Genomic DNA, 24,589 nt, shown 5'->3' on the forward strand with positions numbered 1-24,589 from the left:
CTCTACCCTCTTTTTTTTTTTTTTTTTTTTTTTCTTCCCCTCCCCCATGGGTTTCTGTTACGTTTCTCTGAGTATTCTTTCTAATGACAAATGAGGGTTTTGCTTACCCATGTTATCATTTTATAGTTGTGGAGATGAATATTTGTATATTTTCATATTGGTTAAAGATGAGAAAGAGTTAGATTTTTCTGTCTGTATTCTTAGGAAGGTCAAATAAATCTTAGGTAAAAGCTGTAGTTCTTTAGAGCCACTTAAAACTATTTTTTTTTTTTTTTTGGTCCAGAAATAACCAAGCCAGCAATATGCTTCATTTAGATCCTCCTGTCCCACCTGTTAGGGATAGGAATTAACCTGGAAAACTCTGAGTGATAGATTGTTTGAAGGTTTTCATTTAAAGTCTGTATTCTAGTTAGAGTTTTATAAAACTAAAAATTAGAGCTTAATAAACTTCTTCTGGAAAGATGCAGACCCCTTTGTAGGGTTATGCAGTGTCTGTTACCATCTCTTAACTCTGCTGTGGTAGCACAAAAAGCAGGCATAGATAATAAGGAAGTGAGCATCGCTGGTTTCTATTAAAACTTTATTTCCAAAATAGGTGGTGAGCTTGCCTGTGGTCTGTAACTTGCCCTGTAGAGCATGGGTAGATAGTTCCGTGTTGAAAGAGTAATCTCCAATCAAAAGATTACACTCTGTAAGCCAGGTTAATACAGTAGCTAGATTTTCAAGATGTATTGGACATTAGTATAATTAACATGGGTAAGAAGTGAAATTATTGGATGGGAACATTTTTAAAGCTTCTGACATGCTTTACCATGTTCCTTTCCAGAGTTCTAATACACGTTTCTTCTTTTTCTCTTAAGTTTATTTGTTTATTTTGAGAGAGAGAAAGAGAGTGGAGAGAGAGAATCCCAAACAGGCTCCATGCTGACAGCACGAAGCCTGACACGGGGCTCGATCTCATGAACCTGTGAGATCATGACCTGAGCCGAAATCAAGAATCAGAGGCTTAACCAACTGAGCCATCCAGGCTCCTCTAATACACGTTTCTTAATAGACAGTATATGAGTGTGCCAGTTGGGTGTACCTTTGCCAACTCTGGTATTACTGTTTGTAGGGGGAAATAATGATAGGTAACCTCTAACAATTTGATAGATAAAATGTGAAAAGTCATGTATCTGATAGTACTTTTCTGTTCCCATTATTATTACATTGTGGCTTACTGGTTAAGAAAACAAGTTTTGCAAAGCAGATGAACATATTGGTTGGGGGGGGCGGGGGGAGAAAAAAGAGAGAGGGAAACAAATCATAAGAGATTCTTAAAGATAGAGAACAAACTGAGGGTTGATGGAGGAAGGTCGGTGGGGGGATGGGCCAGATGGGTCCCAGGCATTAAGGAGGGCATATGTAAATGATGAATCACAGAATTCTACTCCTGAAGCCACTATTGCTTAAATAAATAAAATAAATTTAAAAAATAATTAAACAAAAATCTGAAAAGAAAACAAAAGCAAGCAAGTTTTGGAGTCAAGCAGACAGAGTTTATGCCACACTGTGTCACTTCAGAGCTGTGAAGCTTCTCACAGTTTGCTTAACCTCAAGCCTCCCTGGCTTTGTCTTTAAAATGGGAATAATGTCCCCTAATATTTGTATAAGCATCAAGCAAGGTAAGGTTTTAAAATGATTAGCTCAGTTTTTGCAACATAGCCAGATACTCAGTTTATAGTATATATTGTCACTTTTTTTTTTATTTTTTATTTTTTTTAACGTTTATTTATTTTTGAGACAGAGAGAGACACAGCATGAACGGGGGAGGGGCAGAGAGAGAGGGAGACACAGAATCGGAAGCAAGCTCCAGGCTCTGAGCCATCAGTGCAGAGCCCGACGCGGGGCTCGAACTCACGGACCGCGAGATCGTGACCTGAGCTGAAGTCGGACGCTCAACCGACTGAGCCACCCAGGCGCCCCTATATTGTCACTTTTGATGCTGAGGCCAGATGTTGCTATTGAAGGTTGAACCTTTCTGGGGTAGCCATCTTTTTTGGTGGACAGTTGGGTGCAGGGATTCTGAGCAATGACTTTAGGGTTAAACTGCCTTGGGTTCATATCCCAGTTTTTATTCTTTTTCTTTTTTTTTCTTTTTAATTTTTTTTACATTTATTTATTTTTCAGAAACAGAGTGAGACAAAGCGTGAGTGGGAGGGGGGGAGAGAGAGAAGGAGACACAGAATCTGAAGCAGGCTCCAGGCTCCGAGCAAGCGGTCAGCACAGAGCCGGATGCGGGGCTCCAACCCACAAACTGTGAGATCATGACCTGTGCCGAAGTCAGATGCTCAGCTGACTGAGCCACCCAGGCTCCCCTCTTTTCTAATGATTTAAGTTTATTTATTTGTTCTGAGAGAGAGAAAGAGGGAGGGGCAGAGAGAGGGGGAAATAGAGAATCCCAAGCAGGCTCCATGCCACCCGCGTAGAGCCCGACATGGGGCTCATACCCACGAACCACGAGATCATGACCTGAGCTGAAATCAAGAGTCAGAAGCTTAACCGACTGAGCCACCCAAGTGCCCCCAGTTTTTATTCTTTAAATACCAGTGTCTTTAATCTGTAAAGCAGGGGTTATAATTTCTACCTCACAGGGTTTTTATAAAAATTAAGTATTTATCATAGTACAGGGTCATTCTATTATTGCTGTAATTATAAGAAGCAGGATAATGCAGTGGTGACAACAGAGGGTGATCCGTGTTTTACTTGGGGCTGCTCTAGGAAAAGTTCATCTCCCCAGGCCTCTATTACATCCTTTGTGAAGTTGGTCAGAATAATGACATGATCCTTGTATGCATTAAATAAGGGATAATACATGTAAATCTGTAAATAATAGCTAGGTCATAGCACTTATTAGCTAGTAATATATAAATGTTATGGATACACACACATCACACATACTCCATTTGCAGTCAGGTGTAAATCAGCCTGGCAAACATGTTACTTTGCTTCATTGTAGAGAGGCATAGTGTGTCTAGAATCTTCCTCCATTGAGTGTTCTGTAGATGCTGTAGTCATTTGCATACTCATAGATGATATGCAACGCTTCCTTTTGCCATCCTTTGCAAAAACAAGTCACACAAAACAGTGATTTTCATAGCTGACCAAAATACAGTGTTAGGATTGGAAAACTAACCTATATGCTAAATGTGGGAGGAAAAGTGAGGGCACTTTGTAGTAAAGTTACAGACACTTTAGATAATTCTCACAACGTACAGGTTAGAAAGGAGGCTCCGGGGTGCCTGGGTGGCACAGTCGGTTAAGCGTCCGACTTCAGCTCAGGTCACGATCTCACGGTCCGTGAGTTCGAGCCCCACGTCGGGCTCTGGGCTGATGGCTCAGAGCCTGGAGCCTGCTTCCGATTCTGTGTCTCCCTCTCTCTCTGCCCCTCCCCCGTTCATGCTCTGTCTCTCTCCGTCTCAAAAATAAATAAACGTTAAAAAAAAAAAAAAAAAAAAGAAAGGAGGCTCCAAGAGGTACGGGACTGTGCTATCAAAGTTGTGTTGGTACACCTTTCTTTTCCGTAAGAGTGAAGCTTGTGGAGATTCTAACGCAGGAATTTAAAAATTTTTACTTTTATTTATTTTTTGTGTCTTTAAAAAACATCTTGGTTCTTTCCAAGATATTATTAAAATAATCACCTTGTTGTGCTGTCATGTTGCAGTGTTCTTATCTGATAGGATCATACTTTTCTCTAAGTCAGTTGACCCGTCTCTACCTCCTTTTTGACTTGCTAACTTTGCTGGCTTCGGTGTTTAAGCAAGAGTCCAGCGCATGTAGGAAGGGGGCTCTGCTCTCTCAGTTTACAGAATCAGGAATTTCCCCACATGGGCTGGGATTTATGGCTTTCATCATGCTAGTGACTCTAAAAAAAGATCTACAGGGGCGCCTGGGTGGCTCAGTCAGTTAAGCGTCCAACTCTTGGTTTCAGCCCAGGTCATGATCTCACGGTTCATGGGTTTCGAGTCCCACGTAGGGCTTTGTGGTGAGAGTGTGGAGCCTGCTTGGGATTTGCTCTCCTCTCTCTGCCCCTCATCTGCTCACGTGTGTGCACTCACACGCTCTCTCGCTCTCTCTTTCTCAAAATAAATAAATAAACTTGAAAAAAAGGATTTACAAAATCACGTACATGTTCTGATAGTTGTCTGAGGTTCAGTATATTCTAAGAAGCTAGTGCTGAACTTGCTGATAGTACTTTAAAACTGGCTAGGGGAACCTGGCTGGTGGAGCCCACAGCTCTTGATCGTGGGTCCTGTGTTCAAGCCCCATGTTGGGCGTACTATTTGCTTAATAAATAAATTTTAAAAAAAATTAAAAAATAAAAGTAATTAAATTATGTGTTGCTATCCTAGCTGTTTTTTTCATAAATGGATTAGTGACATTGGTGAGTACTTGAGCCGTAGTTATTCATTGGAAAAAGAGTAGCTTAAAGTCCTTTTTTCTTTTTAGCCCTTACAAGAGGATTTTCTGTTTTATATAGAAACTTTTATATTCTTTGTCTTGGTATTCTTTATTTAGGACTGGTGGTCATTTAATTTTGGTAACAGAACATTTCAGATGTCATGGTTAAATTGTATTTATTAAAGGGCCTTTGGGCTGGGCCCGTAGCTGTTTATTTAAGCTTATGTTCTTATAGCCAGTTTAATTTAGCTATATTAATACAAAAATAGTAAATGAAGTCAAAGTATGTGACTTAGTTGTTTTTTTTTATATTTGGCTTGTTAAAATATAAACTGTCACTCTGTTAAGTGGTATTTGCACATGTATTTATAATCATTCGAAGGCTGTGGTTTGGATAGTACAGAGAAATAAACTGTCCCAGTTTTTCCCCACCCTGGTGAGAACATTTCAGTCCTATTCTCTTAGCAAATTTCAATTACGCAGTGATGTTACCAACCATAGTCACCATGCTTTAATTAGTTCTTTAAATACAATTTAAAATAGAAATAGAAATTTTGAACCTGAAATGTGGCAACATACAAAATTAATGGGAATCAAATTGTGTACATTGACCGTGCTTTTATTAGTTATATAAGGCATGGTCCAGAAAATACCAGCGTAATATTCCAATAATTTTGTGATTTCTATATTCCAGATAGCAGTCCTTTCCCCTCGTCAATTCCACACGCTTTCCAGATTAACTTCAACAGTTTGTACACAGCTCTGTGTGAACAGCAGACGTCCGACCAAGCAACTCTCCTCTTGTACACATTGCTGCATCAGAATAGTAACGTTAGAACATACATGTTGGCTCGCACAGACATGGAAAATCTTGTAAGTATCATGCTACCCTCGTCATCCTTTTTGTATTGTATAATCTTTTGAAGAGCAGATTCTTTTCCCAGGAGGGTAGATACGTTTGCCTCATTGCAAAGCTGAGGGTTGACAGGTTGACGGGGAGCTGCCAGCAGACACAGGCGGGGGTAGGAGTTTTACGGTGTAGGAGACAGTGCACGTGGTAGTGTGCTCACAGCGCCCGAGGACCCCGCAGCGCAACCAGCTTCTCTGAACTTCAGGCCTTCACAGCTGCCCGTTGCCCAGGATCCAGCCCCATCAAGTCTTCCAAGAAGCACCGCCTCCCATTCTCAAGACATTTGTACCCTGGTGGTTCTTTCCAATGCTAAGTGTCCACCTACCGAGGTCATGTAGCTAGTTCTGTTTGCAGCAAGTTCCTGGTGGACATGGCTAGGATCCGGATTGGTTTCCCACGTGTCCTGACCCTTCATGAGGCTTAGACTTGAGGTCTGCCTGAACTCAATTCCTAGACGGGTAGAGTTTAAAGTACCTGTGCCAGAGAGCACTGAAATGTGGCTGCAGAACTCCTGTAGTGAATCAGTGATTTCTGTTTGTAACTAACGTGTAAACAAAAATGCTTCCATGACTGGACAAGTAAACCTTATCTCACCAAGGTGTTAATATTATATTTGAAATGCATACTATAGAGATACCTGTGGGCTATTTATTCATTAATAAAGTTGTGAACATTCCTGCAAGAGCCAGCAGCTTGCTGGTGGCAACAGGAACGTTCCCCCTGTACCAGTTTTTACAAGTTGGTAACAGGATTCACCAGGGATTTGGTGGCCATTTTTTCAGAGTTAACGTGAAAATACTGCAGAACATGGAATATTAGAATTCATTTGAAGAGTATGTTCTGTGTCAAAGTGACGGTAAAGACCAAACACATGATGAACAGACATGTCTGCACACCCACCGTATGTGGAAAACATTGGTTATTTTACATAGTAAAATTGGATGTAACAGTGTTCTGCTCATGGGAATAAGAACTTGGAGCGAAGGCCTGTTTACTGATGGGTGAGTGGGAATAAGCGGAGACAATTCTGAGCATGATGTATCCTAAGTGAAATGATGGCAACAAGCAGAAAGCCCATGACACCATCTGTTCTAGAAAGTTCATGGTAAGGATGTTAGTACATAAGAATACTCACCTGTATATGACGACATAACACCAGTAAAAACTTAAAAGGTTTTGTTTTGGGTTTTTTTGGAGTGGGGGTGGAGGGTTATATATTTACTTTTGTTTTTAATTTCTTGTATAGATTATTTTGATAATGTCTCAACTGATGTCCTTACCTGTCCTTTGCCTTTCGTCAATAATATTTATTGAGGCTATGATTAGAAAATGTGTTATTGGTAGGAAATTTACTGTGCTGATTTGATTTTGTTGTTAACCGTTCTTTTATTCTACAATCTTTCCTATGAAGAAGATAGTGTTTGACACATTAGTGTTTCTAAGAATACCTTACTGTGTATAAGCTCCTGCTAGGCTGGAGGCAGATCTCCCTGTACTCAGTGCCACATGTTGGCCCAGATGGTGTCTGCAGACCCAGTCTTTATGTGGTGGCAGGGTGAAGGTTTTCTCTCCTGCTATCTGAGCTGTATACACGGAGAAAGTACTTTCAGTCATAAGCTGGTTTGTGTGGTTTTCTTTTTCCTTTAAAGAAACCTATAGCTATGAAGCAGTATATAATAAAAGCATAAAGGTTGAAAACATTGGTCTTCTAATAAAGTAATTGGAATAGTAAATTAAAATTTTTATTTGACAGGTTTTACCAATTCTTGAGATTCTGTATCATGTTGAAGAAAGAAATTCACACCATGTGTACATGGCCCTTATAATATTGCTGATCCTTACAGAAGATGATGGCTTTAATAGATCCATTCACGAAGTGGTAAGTTATTACTTAAGGGTGTCAGAGTTACAGAATAGGCATGTCCCTCCACATGATTTCCTGCGGCTTTAGCATTTCTTCCTTCTTTTCCTTCTGGTAGATGTTTCCACAAGAACCTCAGAAATCATCTTTTTTCAGATTTATGAAGTGCTTTTTTTATGAATGACTATTAGCCTGTTAAAAATTCTCAAAATTGGGGCATGTGCGTGGCTCAGTTGGGCATCTGACTTTGGCTCAGGCCATGATCTTGTGGTTTGTGGGGTCCAGCCCCACACTGGGCTCCGTGCTGACAGCTCAGAGCCTGGAGCCTGCTTCGGATTCCGTGTCTCTCCCTCTCTCTGTCCCCCCCCCCCCCCCCCAGCTTGCAATCTGTCTCTCTCTCTCTCAAAAAAAAAAAAAATAAACATTAAAAACAAAAATTAAGGGGCTCCTGGGTAGCTCAGTCGGTTAAGCGTCCGACTTCAGCTCAGGTCATTATCTCAGAGTTTGTGGGTTCAAGCCCCATGGCAGGCTCTTTGTTGACAGCTCAGAGCTTGGAACCTGTTTCAGATTCTGTGTCTCCTTCTCTCGCTGCCCCTCCCCCACTTGTGCTTTGTGTCTGTCTCTATGTGTGTGTGTCTCTTTCTTTCAAAAATAAATATTTAAAAAATTTATTTTAATTCTCAAAATGGTTTCTTGGGACGCCTGTGTGGCTCAGTTGGTTAAGTGTCCGACTCTCGATTTCAGCTCAGGTCATGATTTCACGATCCGTGGTATTGAGCCCTGCATCAGGCTCTGCACTGACAGTGTGTAGCCTGCTTGGGATCCTCTGTCTCCCTTTTTCTCTCTGCCCCTCCTCTGGTCGTGTCCTCTCTCCCTCAAAATAAACATTTGAGGGAGAAAAAATTCTCAAAACAGTTTCTTTAGTAATTGAAGTCAATGTTTTTGCTGTCACTGAGTTCGTTTTTCCTCTTGTTTCATTTCCCGTTTTTAGTTGTGACAGAAATTGTCAAACAGGTCAGCCCCTTGTATACACAGTAAGTGAAAGAATAGGGATCAGTCAGAGAAAGACAAATATCATATGACTTCACTCATATGAGGACTTCAGAGACAAAACAAATGAACATAAGGGAAGGGAAGCAAAAATAATATAAAAACAGGGAGGGGGACAAAACACAAGAGACTCTTAAATATGGAGAACAAACAGGGTTACCGGAGGAGTTGTGGGAGGGGGGATGGGGTAAGTGGGTAAGGGGCACTAAGGAATCTCCTCCTGAAATCCTTGTTGCACTATATGCTTACTAATTTGGATGTAAATTAAAAAAAAGAAAAAGAAAAAAAGAATAAGGAACAAAAAGAAGACTGAGAAATTGTTTCATATTAAAAAAAATTTTTTTTAATGTTCGTTTATTCTTGAGGGAGAGAGAGACAGTGTGAGTGGGGGGAAGGACAGAGAGATAGAGGGAGACACAGAATCCGAAGCAGGCTTCAGGCTCTGAGCTGTGAGCACAGAGCCCGATGTGGGGCTCGAACCCACGAACCACGAGATCATGACCTGAGCCAAAGTCCGAGGCTTAACCCACTGAGCCATCCAGGTGCCCTGTTTGTTTTTTTAAAGATTGTGTTTTTAAATAATCTCTGCACCCAACATGGGGCTTGAACTCCCAACCCTGAGATCGGGAGTCACATGCTCCACCGACTGAGCCACACAGGTGCCCCAATGATACTTCCTTTGAAAAAATTGGGTTTGGGGGGGCACCTGGGTGGCTCAGTCTGTTAAACGTCCAACTTTGTCTCAGGTCATGATCTCACAGTTTGTGGGTTTGAGCCCCGCGTTGAGCTCTGCACTGATAGCACAGAGTCTGCTTCAGATCCTCTGTCTTCTTCTCTCTCTGCCCTTGCATGCTTGCGCTCTCTCTCTCTCTCTCTCTCTCTCTCTCCCCCCCCTCCCTCTCCCTCTCACAAATAAACATTTAAAAAAATAAAAATTTTTTTTGTCATATTACTGAGTTGTAAGCTTTCTTTATATATTCTGAATCACATGGATTTTTTTCTAGTCTGTTAATGTAGTTTATTATACTGATTAAGTTTTGAATATTAAATCAATCTTACATTCCTTGGATAAACTTGGCCATAATATATTCTCTGTTTTTATATATAGTGTATTTGGTTAAAATTTGAGCTCTGATTATTTGTGTCTTTCAAGGAATTTATACATTTCTTCTAAGGGATTGATTTTATTCCTGTAAAGTTGTTCATAATTTTTTTTTTACTTATTGCTTTTTTCTTATTACTGTTTTTTCCACTTACCTTTTAAAAGAATTTTTTTTTAATGTTTATTTATTTTTGAGGGAGAGAGAGAGACAGAATGCGAGCGGGTTGGGGCAGAGAGAGAGGGAGGTACAGAATCCGAAGCAGGCTCCAGGCTCTGAGCTGTCAGCACGGAGCCGGACGTGGGACTCGAATGCACGAACCATGAGATCATGACACAAGCTGAGATCAAGAGTTGGGCCTTAACTGACTGAGCCACCCAGGTGCCCCCAGACAATCTTTTTATTTAAAAAAAATTCTTTTTTAATGTTTATTTTTGAGAGAGACACAGAGTGTGAGTGGGGGAGGGGCAGAGAGAACGGGACACACAGAATCCGAGGCAGGCTCCAGGCTCCAGGCTCCGAGCTGTCAGCACAGAGCCCGACGCAGGGCTCGAACTCACAGACCGTGAGATCATGACCTGAGCCGAAGTCGGACGCTCAACCGACTGAGCCACCGAAGCACCCCGTCCACTTACCTTTTTATATCTGTACTAGCCGTAGCTTGCTAGCCACGAACTTGCTTTTTGTTTTTAAGATTTTTTAGATAGAAGCTTAGATCTTTGATTTTAAATCTTTCTACTTTTTTTCCTATAAGCAAAATATATGAAAACTCATAAAATTGATAACCCCCTAGAAAGATGATCAAGAAGAGAAAAAGTTACAAATATATATTACTGGGAGTGTATAGGAGATTAGGACACATACCCCAGAGATATTTAAAAAATGTTCAGAGGGTACTATGAGTATTTTATGCTGCAAACTTTAAGCATTAAATGAAATGGACAGATTTCCTCCACTCCCAGAAAAAAAGTAACCAAAGCTCACAAAAGAAACAAAATACAAATAGTCCTGTTTCTATCAAGGGAACTGACTTTGTAATGTAAAATCCTAAACAGAAAATTATCAGCCCAACTGATCTTTACCTCTGAATTCTTCTGAAAATTGGAGGAAGAGGTAACACCAGTCTTCTAAACCTCATCTAAAGACTAGAAAAAAGGGAAATCTTTCCAGCTCATTCTATGAGTACAGCATAATCCGGATACCAAATTTATCAAAATTTGATAAAGGAAAATTACAGGTGGATTTTGAGTTGAGAGGCAAAAATTTATTAAGTGGCACAAATATAATCAGAAAGCTTGTAAGTCTAATATTGTAAAATGGAGTAAAGCAAGATAGTAAAAAGAACGTATGTCAATAACAGTATTCCAGGAATGCACGGGTGGTTTAGTATTAGAAAATCTCTTAATGTAATTTATTAGAAAAACCATAAATCATGTCAATAGATAACAGCAAAGGATTTGATAAAGTTCAGCACCTATTCATGGTAAACAAGGCAAAATTCTCACAAAATAGGGGTAGAAGAGAAATTCGTTGTCTTTTAGTAAAGTGTATCTACAAAAACCTACAGTTAAAGCATTACACTTGAGGGGTGCCTGAGTGGCTTTAGTCGGTTAAGCGTCTGGCTCTTGATCTCGGCTCAGGTCATGATCTCCCGGTTCCTGAGATTGAGACCCGAATCTGGCTCTTTGCTTATAGCACAGAGCCTGCTTGGGATTCTCTCTCTCCCTCGCTCTCTGCCCCTCCCCTGCTCATGCATGCTCACTCTCTAAACGTTCAAAAAAAAAAAAAAAAAGCATTATAGTTGATTGGAGAATTTTAGAAATAATCTCTTGAAAGTCAGAACAAAGAGGATGCTCTGTGTTACCCCTCCTCTTCAGCATTGTATCAGAATTCTGAGCAGGTCATTTGAACTAGAACAAGGTGTAAATGGTTTAAAAATTGAAGAGAGGAAATCAAAATGTCCATGTTTACAGAACTTGTGATTGACTGCATATATAATTCAAGAAACTCTAAAATTAGAACTGTTAGGAAAGTTGAGTGAATTTTCCGGTTCTAAAGGTTGTATACAAAAACCAATACAGTTTGTACAGTAACAAAGTGCTTCAAAAATGTGACTTAGATGTTCTATCTACCTACCTACCTACCTACCTACCTATCTATCTAGAAATATTGAGTATGCGTGAGCAGGGGAGGAGCAGAGAGAGAAAGGGAGAGAGAGAATTCCAAGCAGGCTCCGCACTATCAGTGCAGAGCCCAATGCCGGGCTCGATCTCACGACTTGAGATCATGACCTGAGCTGAAATCAAGAGTCAGACAGTTAACCAAAGGAGCCACCCAGGCGCTCCTAGAGATGCTATTTAAAATGGCAATAATCAGCAAAAGTACGTAAATGAAAGGTACTAAATGTGACATAATAAATGGAGAGAGGATACTATCTTGTGTTTATGGACAACTCTGTTCAGTGACTGAGTTGTTAATTTTGCTTTCGAATTAATCACTATGTTCAATGCAGTTCTTACCAGAATTGTAGCAGTTTTTTGGGGGAGACTTGGTAAAATACAGTTTGAACAACATGGATTTGAACTATGTAGCTGCACTTGGACGTTTTCAATAAGTACAGTAGTGCTTATCACTAAGTTTTTCAGGAGTCAAAATTTTGTTATAGATGGATTTTTGACCGTGGAAGGGGTCAACTTGTTCCACATTGTTCAAGGGTCAACTACGATCCCTGAAATTATATGGAGGAGTATTTTGCCCAGAGAGTTTTTGGAGAAAAGCAATGTGGACTTACCCTACCAGATAAAACTAGTTACAAAACATTAGTAATTAAGATGTGTTTCATTAATAATGGAATAAAAAAAATAGAGAAATGCAAAAGAAAATAGAGAGTACAGAAATTACTCACACATGGAAACAAAAGTATGACAGAAATAGTAGGTAAATTGTGCTGAGACTGAGAGCTTGGCTTATCTAAGTAGAAAAAGTAAAATTATATGATCCTTGCCCCACATACAAAGACAAATTCCACTTGTGTCAACAAGACTTGGATGTGAAAAGCTGACCTTTAAAACCTCCAAAGAGAAATGAAAGCTAATATTTGTTACCAACTAGAGACAGGGATTTCTTACATTTTATGTCATACAATGTATAAACCATGAGTGCAAACATTAATAAATTTGACTACATTAAAATAAAAAATTTTCATGGTAAGATGAGAACAAGCCATAGACTACAAGATGGATTAGCATTTTTTAGGATTGGCATAATCAGAAAAACAAAGTATTCAGTAGAAAAATGGGCAAAGTAATAGAAAAACAGAATATAAAACCTGAATGACTAATAGGCATTTTAAAAAGATGTTCAACCTAATGATTCATTAGGATCCTGCCGACTAAAATAACTGCAGTGTTTTGTCCTTGTCAGTTGGGCAGAAATTACAAGCCCTGTTAAGAACCGGAAAGGATATAGAGAAAGACGACTCTCCTAGTCCTCTTTGAGAGGACTGTATAAATGAGCAGACCGACTTTCGAGAGGAATCTGGCCTTTCACATTCCTCAAAAACTGCAGAAGTAAATAAATACTCTGCCTCCCATCAATTCCGTTTTCTGGTTTGCGTCCTCAGAAAACCTTTTTCAGATTTTCACAAGAACGCACTTGAAAGAATGTTCATGGTAGCATCGTTTGTAGTGTTCAAAGATGGCAAACAGCTGATAACATCAGTGAGATACTGTGCAGCAGCCAGAACGAATGAAATAGAGCCACATGTATTGATAATAGTAAATCTCAAAAATCTGCATGGTAATCAGGTATCCAGTTCAGGCTGCCAGAGGTTAGAGAATAGGATCAGGGAGGAGGAGTTCAGAAGCAAAGATATTAACATTTGATAAAATGGTGAAGATACAGTGGTGTTCTTCATAGCTGGCTATTTAACTTCTGTGAACTTTGAAACGTGATGACAGAAATCTCTAACTGTACTCTCTGATACGGTAGCACTTGTAGTGTGGCTGGTGTGACCAAGGAATTGAATTTTTAGTTTTATTACAATCTAAGTTTAACTTAAGGACCCACCTACGGCTAGTGCTACTGTGATGAACAGTACTGCTCTGTGCTTTTTAGTTAACAGGGACCCAAACCTGCATTTATTTTAAAAAAAAGAGCTATTCAGTGACTTTGCAGTTTTGCGTCCCAGCAAAATCTTGGCGATTTGTTTATGAAGTCAGGAAGTACTGAAAAATGGGTGGCTTAAAACAGGTGTTGGATAGATTATTTTTCTTTAAAAAATTTTCGTGATTCCTGACTTCGGATAATGAATGCTCAGGCAATAAAGGTAGAGTAAGGAATCTCTGGTTTCTGAGTTTCATAGAGTGAGATTTTGGATAGTTAAGGGTAAGGATCTATATCGTAACATTGTTTTTACTAGGGGAAAACCTGGAAATAGCCTAATTTCCATTAGTAGAAGAGTGGACCGAAAGAAATGTGGCCTATGGGTGCAGTACTCTTCAGTGCTTAGATGGAAGGAAGTAGAGGCGATATTCAGATACTTAACAAGCATGGTACCAAAACCAGCCAGTAAGAATGGGTGTCAACCATGGTCTTTCGTTGTCTGCTGTATGTTAGTTGCTGAACCCTCAGGAGGTCGTGGGGGAGTGGCTTGGCGTAACAGCTCTTACTAACTGCCATAGAAGTATTCATTTTAAAAAGTGATCGGCACTACGGCAATTTGGCATGTGTGGTAAGTATTAATGTTCTTAGATGCATCAACATAGGGGGCTTCCAAGAACATACCGAGTGAAAAAATAAGATGCAAATAAATACCTATGTGTGTTAGTGTCCTGGGCTGCAATCCTGCTGCAGTCTGGGTGGCTAAACACAACAGAAATTTATGGTCACAGTTCTGGTGATTAGAAGTTCAAAAGCAAGGTGTCAGCAGGGCCGTGTTTTCTCTGAAGGATCTAGGGGAGAGATCTTGCCTCTTCTTAGCTGCTGGTGGCCAGTCCACGCGTGTCCTTGGCATGTAGTTTCAGTGTGTCTGTTGTCTCGTGACCTTCCCTCCCGTGAATGTCTGTTTCTGTGTCTCTCCTTTTCTTATGGGGACACCGGCCATATTGGACTTAGGCTCTTTCCTAACCCAGTATAATCTCATTTTAGTTATATCTATAAAGACCCTGTTTCAAATAAGGTCACGTTCACAGGTCTGGGGTGACATGAATTTTAGAGAACGCTATTCAGTCTAAGACACAGTGATACTGTTTTTGTAAACTAGCAAATATACAAAGGAATCCTGGGTTTTAGGGGGAGTGTGTGCACACAAAGCATTTGAAAGCGACTGGAAAGATACATACTAAACTCAAGATAGTAGTTGATTAGTGGTTGATAGTGGGGGAATAAAATGGGATTTATATATTTAAAAAATGAAATCTTAACAGTTAATGTCAATTGTGGGAGTATGGAGGTTAATTATTCTTGGTCTTTCTCTACATATTTGATTTTTTAAAGAGTTGATATTCTATAATATGTTAATGTATACTACTCTAGCTTATAAACATTTTGAAGAGATATATTCAATAAAGCCAAATTTGTATAGGGGGGGAAAGCTCAGGAAAAGACCTAGGACAAGCAATTCTCTCAGGTACTTTTTGAGAAGGAAGCCATTTTCAGATCCTTGAGGGGTTTCCTTCTGCATGTTATTTGAGTTAGTTTACCATGAAATGATAAATATATATATTGCACAATCAGGATAGCAGTCTATGATTATTAAACTGTCTGTACGTGTATTGAATATGAGAGGTGGGGAATTGTTTTTGTAAGAACCAGTTAAAGAAGTCAACAACTACAGCTAGGTTACCAAGAAAATTTTCCGTATGTTACCCATTCTGCATTGATGTCCCATGGAAAGCTGTGTGAGCTTTGTAAGGAGTTATTTATAATTCTTCTTAAGCACTACCAGAATTTCTAAACAATGATCATTTTTCACAGGAAGAAAAGAAAGAAATTTACGTAAACACTAAATTGGATTTCTGATTTTTATAGTAACATTGTAAGTGTACTGTGTGGCTACTATTTAAATATTTGTAGAATGTTAAATGAAGAAGACTGCTTTTATTCCAAACACTCCTTCCATCCAGTTATATAACGCGCACACACAGGCAGATGATAAGAACTAATGACCTCTGTTTCAAATAAGGATGCCTAAGGATAATTTATTTCTAAATCAAGGAACCGAGAGAAGAGAAACTGAGCTCTACTCAAAAGTGTGACCTTTAAAAAGACAGAAGCTGCTGTCTCTAGTAAAGTTGCTTAATGAGTATCGTGTGTTATGTGTTAGTTCCCTTGCAGACTTAAGAGCACTGGTTCTAAAACTTTTTGGTCTTTACGCTTGAAAATAATTGAGGCCACCAAATAGCTTTTTTTCTGTGGGTTATAGTTTTGTACATCTATCTTATTAGAAATTAAAACTGAAATATTTTAAAAAATATTAGGTCATTCAGAAATACTGGTCATTATAATGAGCCCATTACATGTTAGCATCAATAATCCATTTTTATGAAAAATAACTGTTTTTCCCAAACAAAAATTTAGCAAGAAGAATGGCATTGTTTTATGTTTTTCGAAATCTTTTTAATGAATTGCCTTAACAGAAGACTGATAGATTCTCTCGTCTGCTTCTGTGTTAAACTTGTTTAACATGACCATCAGCCACGTTGTATAGTGTCTGGAAAACTCAACTACATACTCATGAGACAATGAGCGTGGAAACTAATGTCTTGGTGTTATCATGAAAATGGTTTTGACCTTGAGAATGCTCCAGAAATGTCTCCGGGACCCCCGGAGCATTCCGGGACCACGTTTTGAGAACTGCTCCATTAGAGAGTAAGTCAGAAGGACTGAGCACTTCACTGTTCCTTTATAAAGGTTCAACTGGTCTGTTTCTATCCCCCCCTTTTTCATTTCTAATAGTTTTTGGACTTTCTGAGGGGCAGATTCACCAGAGAAATACCTATTTTAATGATTTTTTTAATGTGTATTCATTTTTGAAAGAGAGAGACCGAGAGTGAGCAGGGGAGGGGTAGAGAGAGAGGGAGACCCAGAATCTGTAGCAGGCTCCAGGCTCTGAGCTATCAGCACAGAGCCGAAGCAGGGCTCGAACTCATTAACCATGGGATCATGACCTGAGCCAAAGTCGGATGCTTAATTCACTGAGCCACCCAGGCGCCCCTATTTTAACGATTCTGTAGAAGAACTGAAGTACAGCTGTATTATTTGGTCTCAATCACATTGTCCTGATTCCATGGATTATAATTGTGGTTTGTTATTGCTTGAGTTTTGTTTGGTAGTCATTATTGTCCTTCTCTTGAGGTCACTTTGTGTTGTCACAGTGGAGAGGATGAGCAGCTAAGTAGTTACATGTGTGGTGGTTTGGGTTTTTCCCCAGAAATGATGCATGGGCGGCTCATGTTGATTCTTTGCATAATTGTAAGTCTTTATTTGTCTGTATACTTGTGTGGTGGTTTCTCTAGGTATAGAATTTTAGAATCATAATCCATTCCTCAAAAATTTATGGACATCGTTCTGTTGTTACGCAGATGGGTGGTGTTGAAGATGAGAAACCTAATGTTAGTTTGCTTGTCTTTCTTTTGCTGATAACCTGTTTCTTCTGTCTGGGAGCCAATAGGATTTTATTACATACTGTAAATTCAGAAGTCTTCCCAGAATAAATTTTGCTTTCTTTCAGTATTTCTGCTCGGAATGTTGAAAGTTTTTTTTTTTTTTCTTTTTCTTTTTCCTCAGAAAAATTTTCTCCTGTCACTAATTATTCTGTTCTCCTTCTAGTCTTGTACCCTTTGGAACTTCTATTAAGTAGATATTAGGTCTCCAGTTTGCTCTCATACTTTATTTTTGTCTTTTTGCCTTTTATTGCTGTTGTCTCAGAGAACTTTTTCAATTTTTTTCTTTCAAATCACCAACCTGCTGCACTGCCCAGTTTTTGCCTCTCTCTCTGACGCCATGTCACGTATCTACGGTGGAACCGCGCCATCTGGAGCTGGAAAACAGTTCTTGCTTTCTGAGGTGTGGCGGTGAGCGCCACCGTTGCCTGCGCTGAGGAGCCGGAGCAGGACACGGCACGTCTCTTCCGGAGCTGGGCTTATCTGCGTTTCTTGGCCTTTCCTGAACACAAGTCTGAAGCTTTTCTGTGGTGGTTGGGACAGCTCTACTTTTCAAGAGACTCCTCAGTTTTCTTCTTTTCGCTTTCAAACTGCTGAGCTCTGATTGGGTTTTCTCTCTCGACTTGGTGCCATCGTCTTCCAAACATACCTCCTTTTCGTCTATTAACGATATCCTCTGTTTTCCAGATCTATTTTCTTTCCTTTTCTGTTTAGGAAGGAAGAAGTAAACACCTCAGCACTGCTTCACTACCTTGAACTGAAAGTCTCACAGTTCACTTTTATATACTGTCTAACTCACGTTCAGAGCAAAGTCAGGGCTTATCAGAAATTGGAGACATGGATAGTCCCTCTTTTCCGGAAGCAATCCTGTTCACTTAAACTTCTCTTCCCCACTACAGATATTAAAAAATATCACTTGGTATTCAGAACGGGTTTTAACTGAAATTTCACTGGGGAGTCTCCTGATACTGGTCGTAATAAGAACCATCCAGTACAACATGACAAGGACAAGAGTAAGTATTCCGTGGCCATTTTTTTAAATTGTTATGCATATAGTACAATTAGGCCTGTAGTTTAAAGCAATCTCAATATTTCGAGTACTAACATTTTCGTGAAATATGGTCAGAAAATACAGATCTGCACATAGTCGCTGAATTACATGATCCTGAAATAACATGTATAGTGCCTGTGTTTTAATATATAATAGATTGTACAGAGATATTTTACATGAAACAAAAGGAGCAGTGGGCATATTTCGATAAAAAACGTTTACCTTTGCTGAACCAGTAAAACCGATTTTCCCTTTAAAAGCAGCCACAACAGGGGCACCTGGGTGGCTCAGTCGGTTGAGCGTCCGACTCTTGGTGTTGGCTCAAGTCATGATTTCACGGTTTCGTGAGTTCGATCCCCATGTCGGGCCCTGCACTGGCAGCTCGGAGCTTGCTTGGGATTCTCTCTCCACCACCCCGCCTCCCGTCTCTGCCCCTCTCCCACTCAAACTGTCTCTGTCTCTCTCAAATAAATAAATGAAACTTAAAAAAATAAAAGCAACAACAGACTGTGTGAAGATACAAAGTGTGAGAGAATTATGAATTCAGATGGGAAAGAAAAGTAGAAAGAATACTTTCAAGAGTAAAAGGAAAACTTCAACTGGATTGTATTTGCAGCGCTGGGGAGCAAGTTTCAGTTCTGGTCTATAGAGAAGAAATATACAGAATTCATAGCTCAGAGAAATGGTCAGGTTTACTGCACTGTGTTCAGTTATTTCCCTCAATGAGGCTAATGTAGATGCTTGTCCATAATCTTTTATGTGAAACTCTAGGAGCCGGGTATGGTTAAGAATGGAGAATTTTTTGATTTTAGAAAGCTAATTACAGTACTTACATTACAGTGCTGCAGTGCATGGAACCATTAGGTTCCTGTAATTAAACATTAGTATTTCTGCAGCGGAATAATTCAGTATCTGCCAAGAGAGGGATAACGAAGACCATAAGTAGCATCGTAATCTTTTGTACCAGTATGAAAAAACTTGGAATTTTTTTTTTTAATGTTTACTTATTTTTGAGAAGAGAGAGACCGAGCATGAGCGGGGGAGGAGAGAGGAAAAGGGAGACACAGGATCTGAAACAGGCTCCAGGCTCCGAGCTGTCAGCCCAGAGCCCGACGCGGGGCTCGAACTCACGGACCGCAAGAACACGACCTGAGCCGAAGTTGGATGCTCAACCGACTGAGCCACCCGGGCGCCCCAAGGCTTTGAATTTTCAATGCTTTATTAAGGATTTTAGAATTAGAGAAAAGGGATCGTGGACCCGAACTTTCTAGAATCAGTGACAGTTGAGTCGACATTTCCTTCTGGTTGACCTTGCTTCAGACGTAGAGACGACTCCATGTCTGTTTTCACCTTGCTATTTTCTCGCAGGACAAGTACCTTCACACCAACTGTCTGGCCGCCTTGGCAAACATGTCGGCACAATTTCGTTCCCTCCACCAGTACGCTGCCCAGAGGATCATCAGGTAAATATGAGCTTTACGAGAAATACTGAGGTGTGCCTTTTGGCTGACCCAGCGGAACGGGTACCATGGTGGTCCCTTTTTAATGTTATCCGCGAGGGATATCAAACTTTCCTGCCTAGTATTTATCACCTTCTTGTTTCGTTGAAAATACCTCGTCCTGCGCTGTCTTCCTACCCAACTTTTTGGTCAGAGTTAATTGTATTTACTTTTCTGTCTTTTTATAAAATTTAGTTGTACGCTTTGCATGTCAGCTTTTTACAGAGGAGCAGGTATATTTCTTAGTAACGCAGACCACAACCATATTTGCTGAGCATTTTGCAGAGCATCGCATTACGCTTTTAAGGGAGGGTAGCTGTGTTTGTTTTAGAGAATTCCTCCAGTAGCACTTTACTGTTGCATCACTTTCCTATTGACTGTTGTAACAGATGACCCCAAATTAATGTCTTAAAACAACACACATTTATTAATCTGTAGGTTAAAAGCTCAACACAGGTCTCACTAGGCTGCAATCAAGATGCTACCGGGTGGCGTTCCTCTCCAGCAGCTCTAGAGGAGGAAGTCTGTTTCCTTGGCTCTTGCAGCTGCTAGAAGCTGCCAGCCTTCCTTGGCTCGTGGCCCCTTCCTCCACTGTCCGCGCCAGCTGCATTAGGTTGTTGAGTCGTTCTTATGTCTCATCCCTCTGACCTCCTCCCTTTTCCACTCAGAGGATTCTTGTGATCGCCTTGGCCCTATCCGGGTAACCCAGGGTGACGTACCCGTCTCAAGGTCCGTGGCTGTGTCACAACTGCAGAGTGCCCTTGGCACATTCACAGGTTGGGGGATCGGCAGGTGGACATTTTGGGAGTGACCATTATTCTGCCTGCCACAATGTCACCAGAAGGTCCTTTCTGTCCTCTCTCCACCCTTTGCCAAAGACATTGTCTTTAAGGGCAGGAAAGCTAATTAACAAATGATGAATGGATTTTAAGTGTATTTATTTATTCTGAGAGAGATAGAGGGGGAACAGGAGGGGCAGAGAGAGAGAGAGGGAAAGAGAGAATCCCAAGCAAGTCTTGCACTAATAGTGCAGGGCTCAAACTCATGAACCATGAGATCTTGACCAGAGCCAAAACCAAGAGTCAGATGCTTAACTGACTGAGCCACCCAGGTGTCCCTCATTTGCAGAGATTTTTAATATATGTGGGTACTTTTGGTCTTTGGGGTGGAATGCACAAGATTGTCCTCGAGGCTCTGAAGTAGAGCATTTGTTATGTAAGTCAGTGAAGTCAGATCGTTTCCTCTAGACCTTGCCTTTGGAGCAGTGCAATTCTAATGATTAGTTCTTGTGTTCCAGGCATTGGTGGTAACCACAAGTCCGTATCACTTTTAAACTCTGATCTTACTTTCCATCCATTGGTTGGAGACGCTTACTGAGCTGGCCTCATTTTTAATAGTCACTCAGCATTATATATTTATCCTCAGAATTTAGCAAGGATATTTCCAGTGACTCGCTGGTTAGTTGAGGTCCGGTCCTAATACATTATATTGGCTTATTTGGGGGTTTGTACTTAGGTGGTTGTCTGTTTGACTGACCTTGTACTAACACTAACTTGATGACTTAAAGCTCACATAGCTTCTCCTCATACCTCAGGTTCTTCCAGGTGTTCTGAAGATTCTTTAGCTTCTAAATAGTAATTTTTTGTTACTATGCTTTAGTTCAGCATGGCAGATTTAATGATGTCGTGCCGCTTTGAGGTCTGTTTGTGTGTGTGTGTGTGTGTGTGTGTGTGTGTGTGTGTGTGTAGCTTCATAGTGGCTTGATGAAGGTTTCAGTACAAGATTCATTTTCCTTAATGGATACACCAACATTTGACCCGTTCAAAATGAAATTGGCAAGTGAACTGGTTCACATTTCGAGTTCTGATAACAGGTGTCAAGTGAGATGAAATAAACAGTTTCTAAGTAGAAGAGTTGGAAAAGCAGATAAAGCACTGTGCCCAGTTTTCTATCTATGATGAATAAAGCAGAAAAGTGATTGGATTTGGAGAAATAAGTTGTGAAGGTTCCTGCTTGTCCTTCAGTAGCTGAGATAAGATGAGGACCAGCGTATGTACAGCAGAATGTCTTAGAATGAGAGACAAATCCCTATGGTGAGGGTGACTGGTTGGTTCAGAGAATGGGAAAATTACATCTTACTGAGAAATCAGGCAAGGTGATTCGAGAGAGGTGGCTCTAGAGATCGGCCTGATAAGGAAAAGCACCAACCACAACAACACAGACCAAGAGGGGCTGTGATAAAGAGCATTATATTTAGAAAATAACCAGTCCCATTCAGATGGCATGTTGTGGACCTGTATAGGGATTATAGGAGGAAAGCCTGGAAGAACCAGCTGGGGCCGCCTTGGAGGGTGCTTAGGTCTTAGATGCATAGTTTGGAATAATGGAAGGAATTGAGAGAGGAGAAGGTCTGATCTTCAGTAACAAAAAAGAGACTGTGAATGAATGAGCTGTAAGTGGATTTTTAAAAAAATAATTGAATAGAAGCTTCTGGAGTCCTCAGTTTCAGCAGATGATATTGGTATGCTTTGTTTGTCACACCGAGGGCCCTGGGCAGTTCTAACAAGTTCCCAGATGCTGCCAGCACTTCAGGTTCAAGGGCCACATGTGAGTCACCAGTATAGACCGGGACGTCGTCATCCAGGAGAGGAGTGAGCCCGTTAGAAATGTGAGTGTCAGCCCAGCTTTAGACCTGCTGAATCAAAGTCTTCATCCTAACAAGATCCCCAAAGATTTGTATGCACACTCACATTTGGAAAGCACTTTGAGCTTGGACCTGGAAATCAAAATTTATTCCTGTAGAAAACACTCACTTTCAGATGGAAATGGGGGCCAACTTTTTAATCTTGAGGAAACTCGTTTTTCGACTAAATGTTTGTGTTCGGGGTATGGAATTGTCAAGTATGATAAGGAATGCATAACAAAATACACAGATTTATTATAGCAGATCTATATATAATAGATACACAGATTTATTATAGCAGTACAACTCAAGATTCACCAGATGCTTCAGTAACTCCTTCAAGTGAGAAGTAATCAGTTTCATATACACATTTTCTAAATCCTGCTTTAGGAAGAGACCACACAGTATCTATCAGTTGCAAAACGTAGGAGAGCCAATATTTCATGCCATCTTCAACAAAATGCAAAATAGAGTAACATGTTACATTGCTGTGACGTAGGCTGTGAGTAAAGCTTTTAAAAGCCTTTTTAGCTGGACATAAGTGTAAGGAATGATTTCTTATGGTGTCTGTGCTGTTGTTTCATGTTTAATGACAGTGTATCTTCCACAAACTCTCTTGGTATTCTAGAAAAATCTCATAAGCATATATGATTTGAGTTTTGTTCAACTATAAAATCTTTTGAATATTCTATAAGCATGGGCATTTGATATGATCATTATTTGGGATTATACTTAGCTCAGTCAAAAACATTTATTTATTTTTAAAGTTTATTTATTTGAGAGAGCGAGAGAGAGCAAGAGAGAGAGAGCAGGGGAGGAGCAAAAAGAGAATCTCAAGCAGGCTCTGCACTGCCAGCACGAGCCCAACATGGGGCTCGAACTCACGAACGGTGAGATTATGACATGGTCATGACCACTCAATTAAAAACATTTATAAAGAGGGGGGCACCTGAGTGGCTTGGTCGGTTAAGCATCTTTGATTTGGGGTCAGGCCGTGATTTCATGATTTGAGTTTGAACCCTGTGTCGGGCTTGTGCTGGCAGTGCAGCCTGCTTGGGATTCTCTCTCTCCTTCTCTCTCTGCCCCTCTCCTGCTTGTGCATATGTGCACTCTCTCTCAAAAATAAATAAACACTTAAAAAACATTTATAAAGAGTAGATTATAGACCCAGAAAAGAATAGAATATGTGCAGGGAATTGTGGGTTACAAAGGCATCATTAGTTACTTCCTGCCCTTAAGACCTTCCCAACTTGCCCCCACCCCCCACTGGCTCCTTCCTCTGGCTTTGCCTTCACCTTTGGCTTAATACATACTTTTCTCCAGTATTTCATGCTACGTTATTTTTTTCTTCTCTCTTTGCTCATTGTCCCTAGGAGTTCACAGACATGCCTGTGACTTCACCTACCATGCACTTGTGTACGGAAAACCATCCAAATTCACGGTTCTGATCGCTCCATTTTTTCTGAGGCAGGCAGTACAGTATAGTGGGTAAGAGCATAGACTCTGAGTTTGGGATCCCCGCTCTGAAACGTACTAGTTCTGGAACCGTGGAGAAGTTACTTAACTTCTCTATGTAACAGCTTCCCCATTATAAGATGGGTGACAGTAGTTGTTATTTCAGGGGATGTGGTGAGGGTTAAGTGAGTTCATATTTGCAAAAGGCCTGGCACATAACATGCACTCTCTATAAGTGTTGACTGGCCGAACACTTACTCTACTAACGTCACTCCCTGGATGTATCCCACACTCACCTCAAACTTTTATTAAGTTTAAAACTTAATAAAAGCTCACCTTAAGCTCAGTTGGAGCCGAACTCCCGCTCTTTCAAACCTGCTCTTCCTTGTAAATTCCCTGTACCAGGCAATCGCCCTCACCCTAACCGCCTAAGTTGCCAAGTAATTCTCCATCATTTCTCCCTTTTCTTTAAATGCTATATCCATTTGGGCCCCGGAGTTCTGTCTTACTCTGCCGTTGAAGCTCACACTCCTGCCCCATGTCCTGTCTCTGCCAGTACTGCCTTGGTTCACAGGTTCACCATCTTGAACCCACACGGTGTCATTAGCCTGCCTGATCCTTTGCCTCCTCACCTGCCCTGCCCATAGGCTTTGGCTCTGCTGCTTCCGTTTGAAGGCGTATCTCAACACACTGCTCCTTAGGCTTCAAGTTAGTCAGTAGCTTCCCTTCGCCAGGAGGTTACAGTTCAACTTCCTCAAAGCGGTGGCTCTCAGCTTTGAGTGATTTTGGCAGTGTCTGGAATAAGGTTTTGTTTTTTCATTGTTTTTGTGGGGGTTTTTTTTGTTGTTGTTTTTTTTGGTTTTTTTTTTTTTTTTT

At 40.5% G+C, this 24,589-nt stretch overlaps 1 protein-coding gene across 6 annotated transcripts in view; it reads left to right on the forward strand.

Moving 5' to 3' along the window:
- The window catches only part of DYM (dymeclin), a 351,209-nt gene that overhangs the window by 143,243 nt on the left and 183,377 nt on the right, over positions 1-24,589 (forward strand). For all 6 annotated transcript variants that reach the window (XM_049620093.1, XM_049620087.1, XM_049620091.1 and 3 more), the window contains 4 exons: positions 5,135-5,313; positions 7,104-7,229; positions 17,925-18,038; positions 19,445-19,539. In XM_049620093.1, coding sequence (XP_049476050.1) covers positions 5,135-5,313; positions 7,104-7,229; positions 17,925-18,038; positions 19,445-19,539 — 514 coding nt within the window. The remainder of the gene's footprint in view (positions 1-5,134; positions 5,314-7,103; positions 7,230-17,924; positions 18,039-19,444; positions 19,540-24,589) is intronic.

This window comes from Panthera uncia (assembly GCF_023721935.1).
Source record: "Panthera uncia isolate 11264 chromosome D3 unlocalized genomic scaffold, Puncia_PCG_1.0 HiC_scaffold_8, whole genome shotgun sequence".
NCBI classification, from domain to species: Eukaryota; Metazoa; Chordata; class Mammalia; order Carnivora; family Felidae; genus Panthera; species Panthera uncia.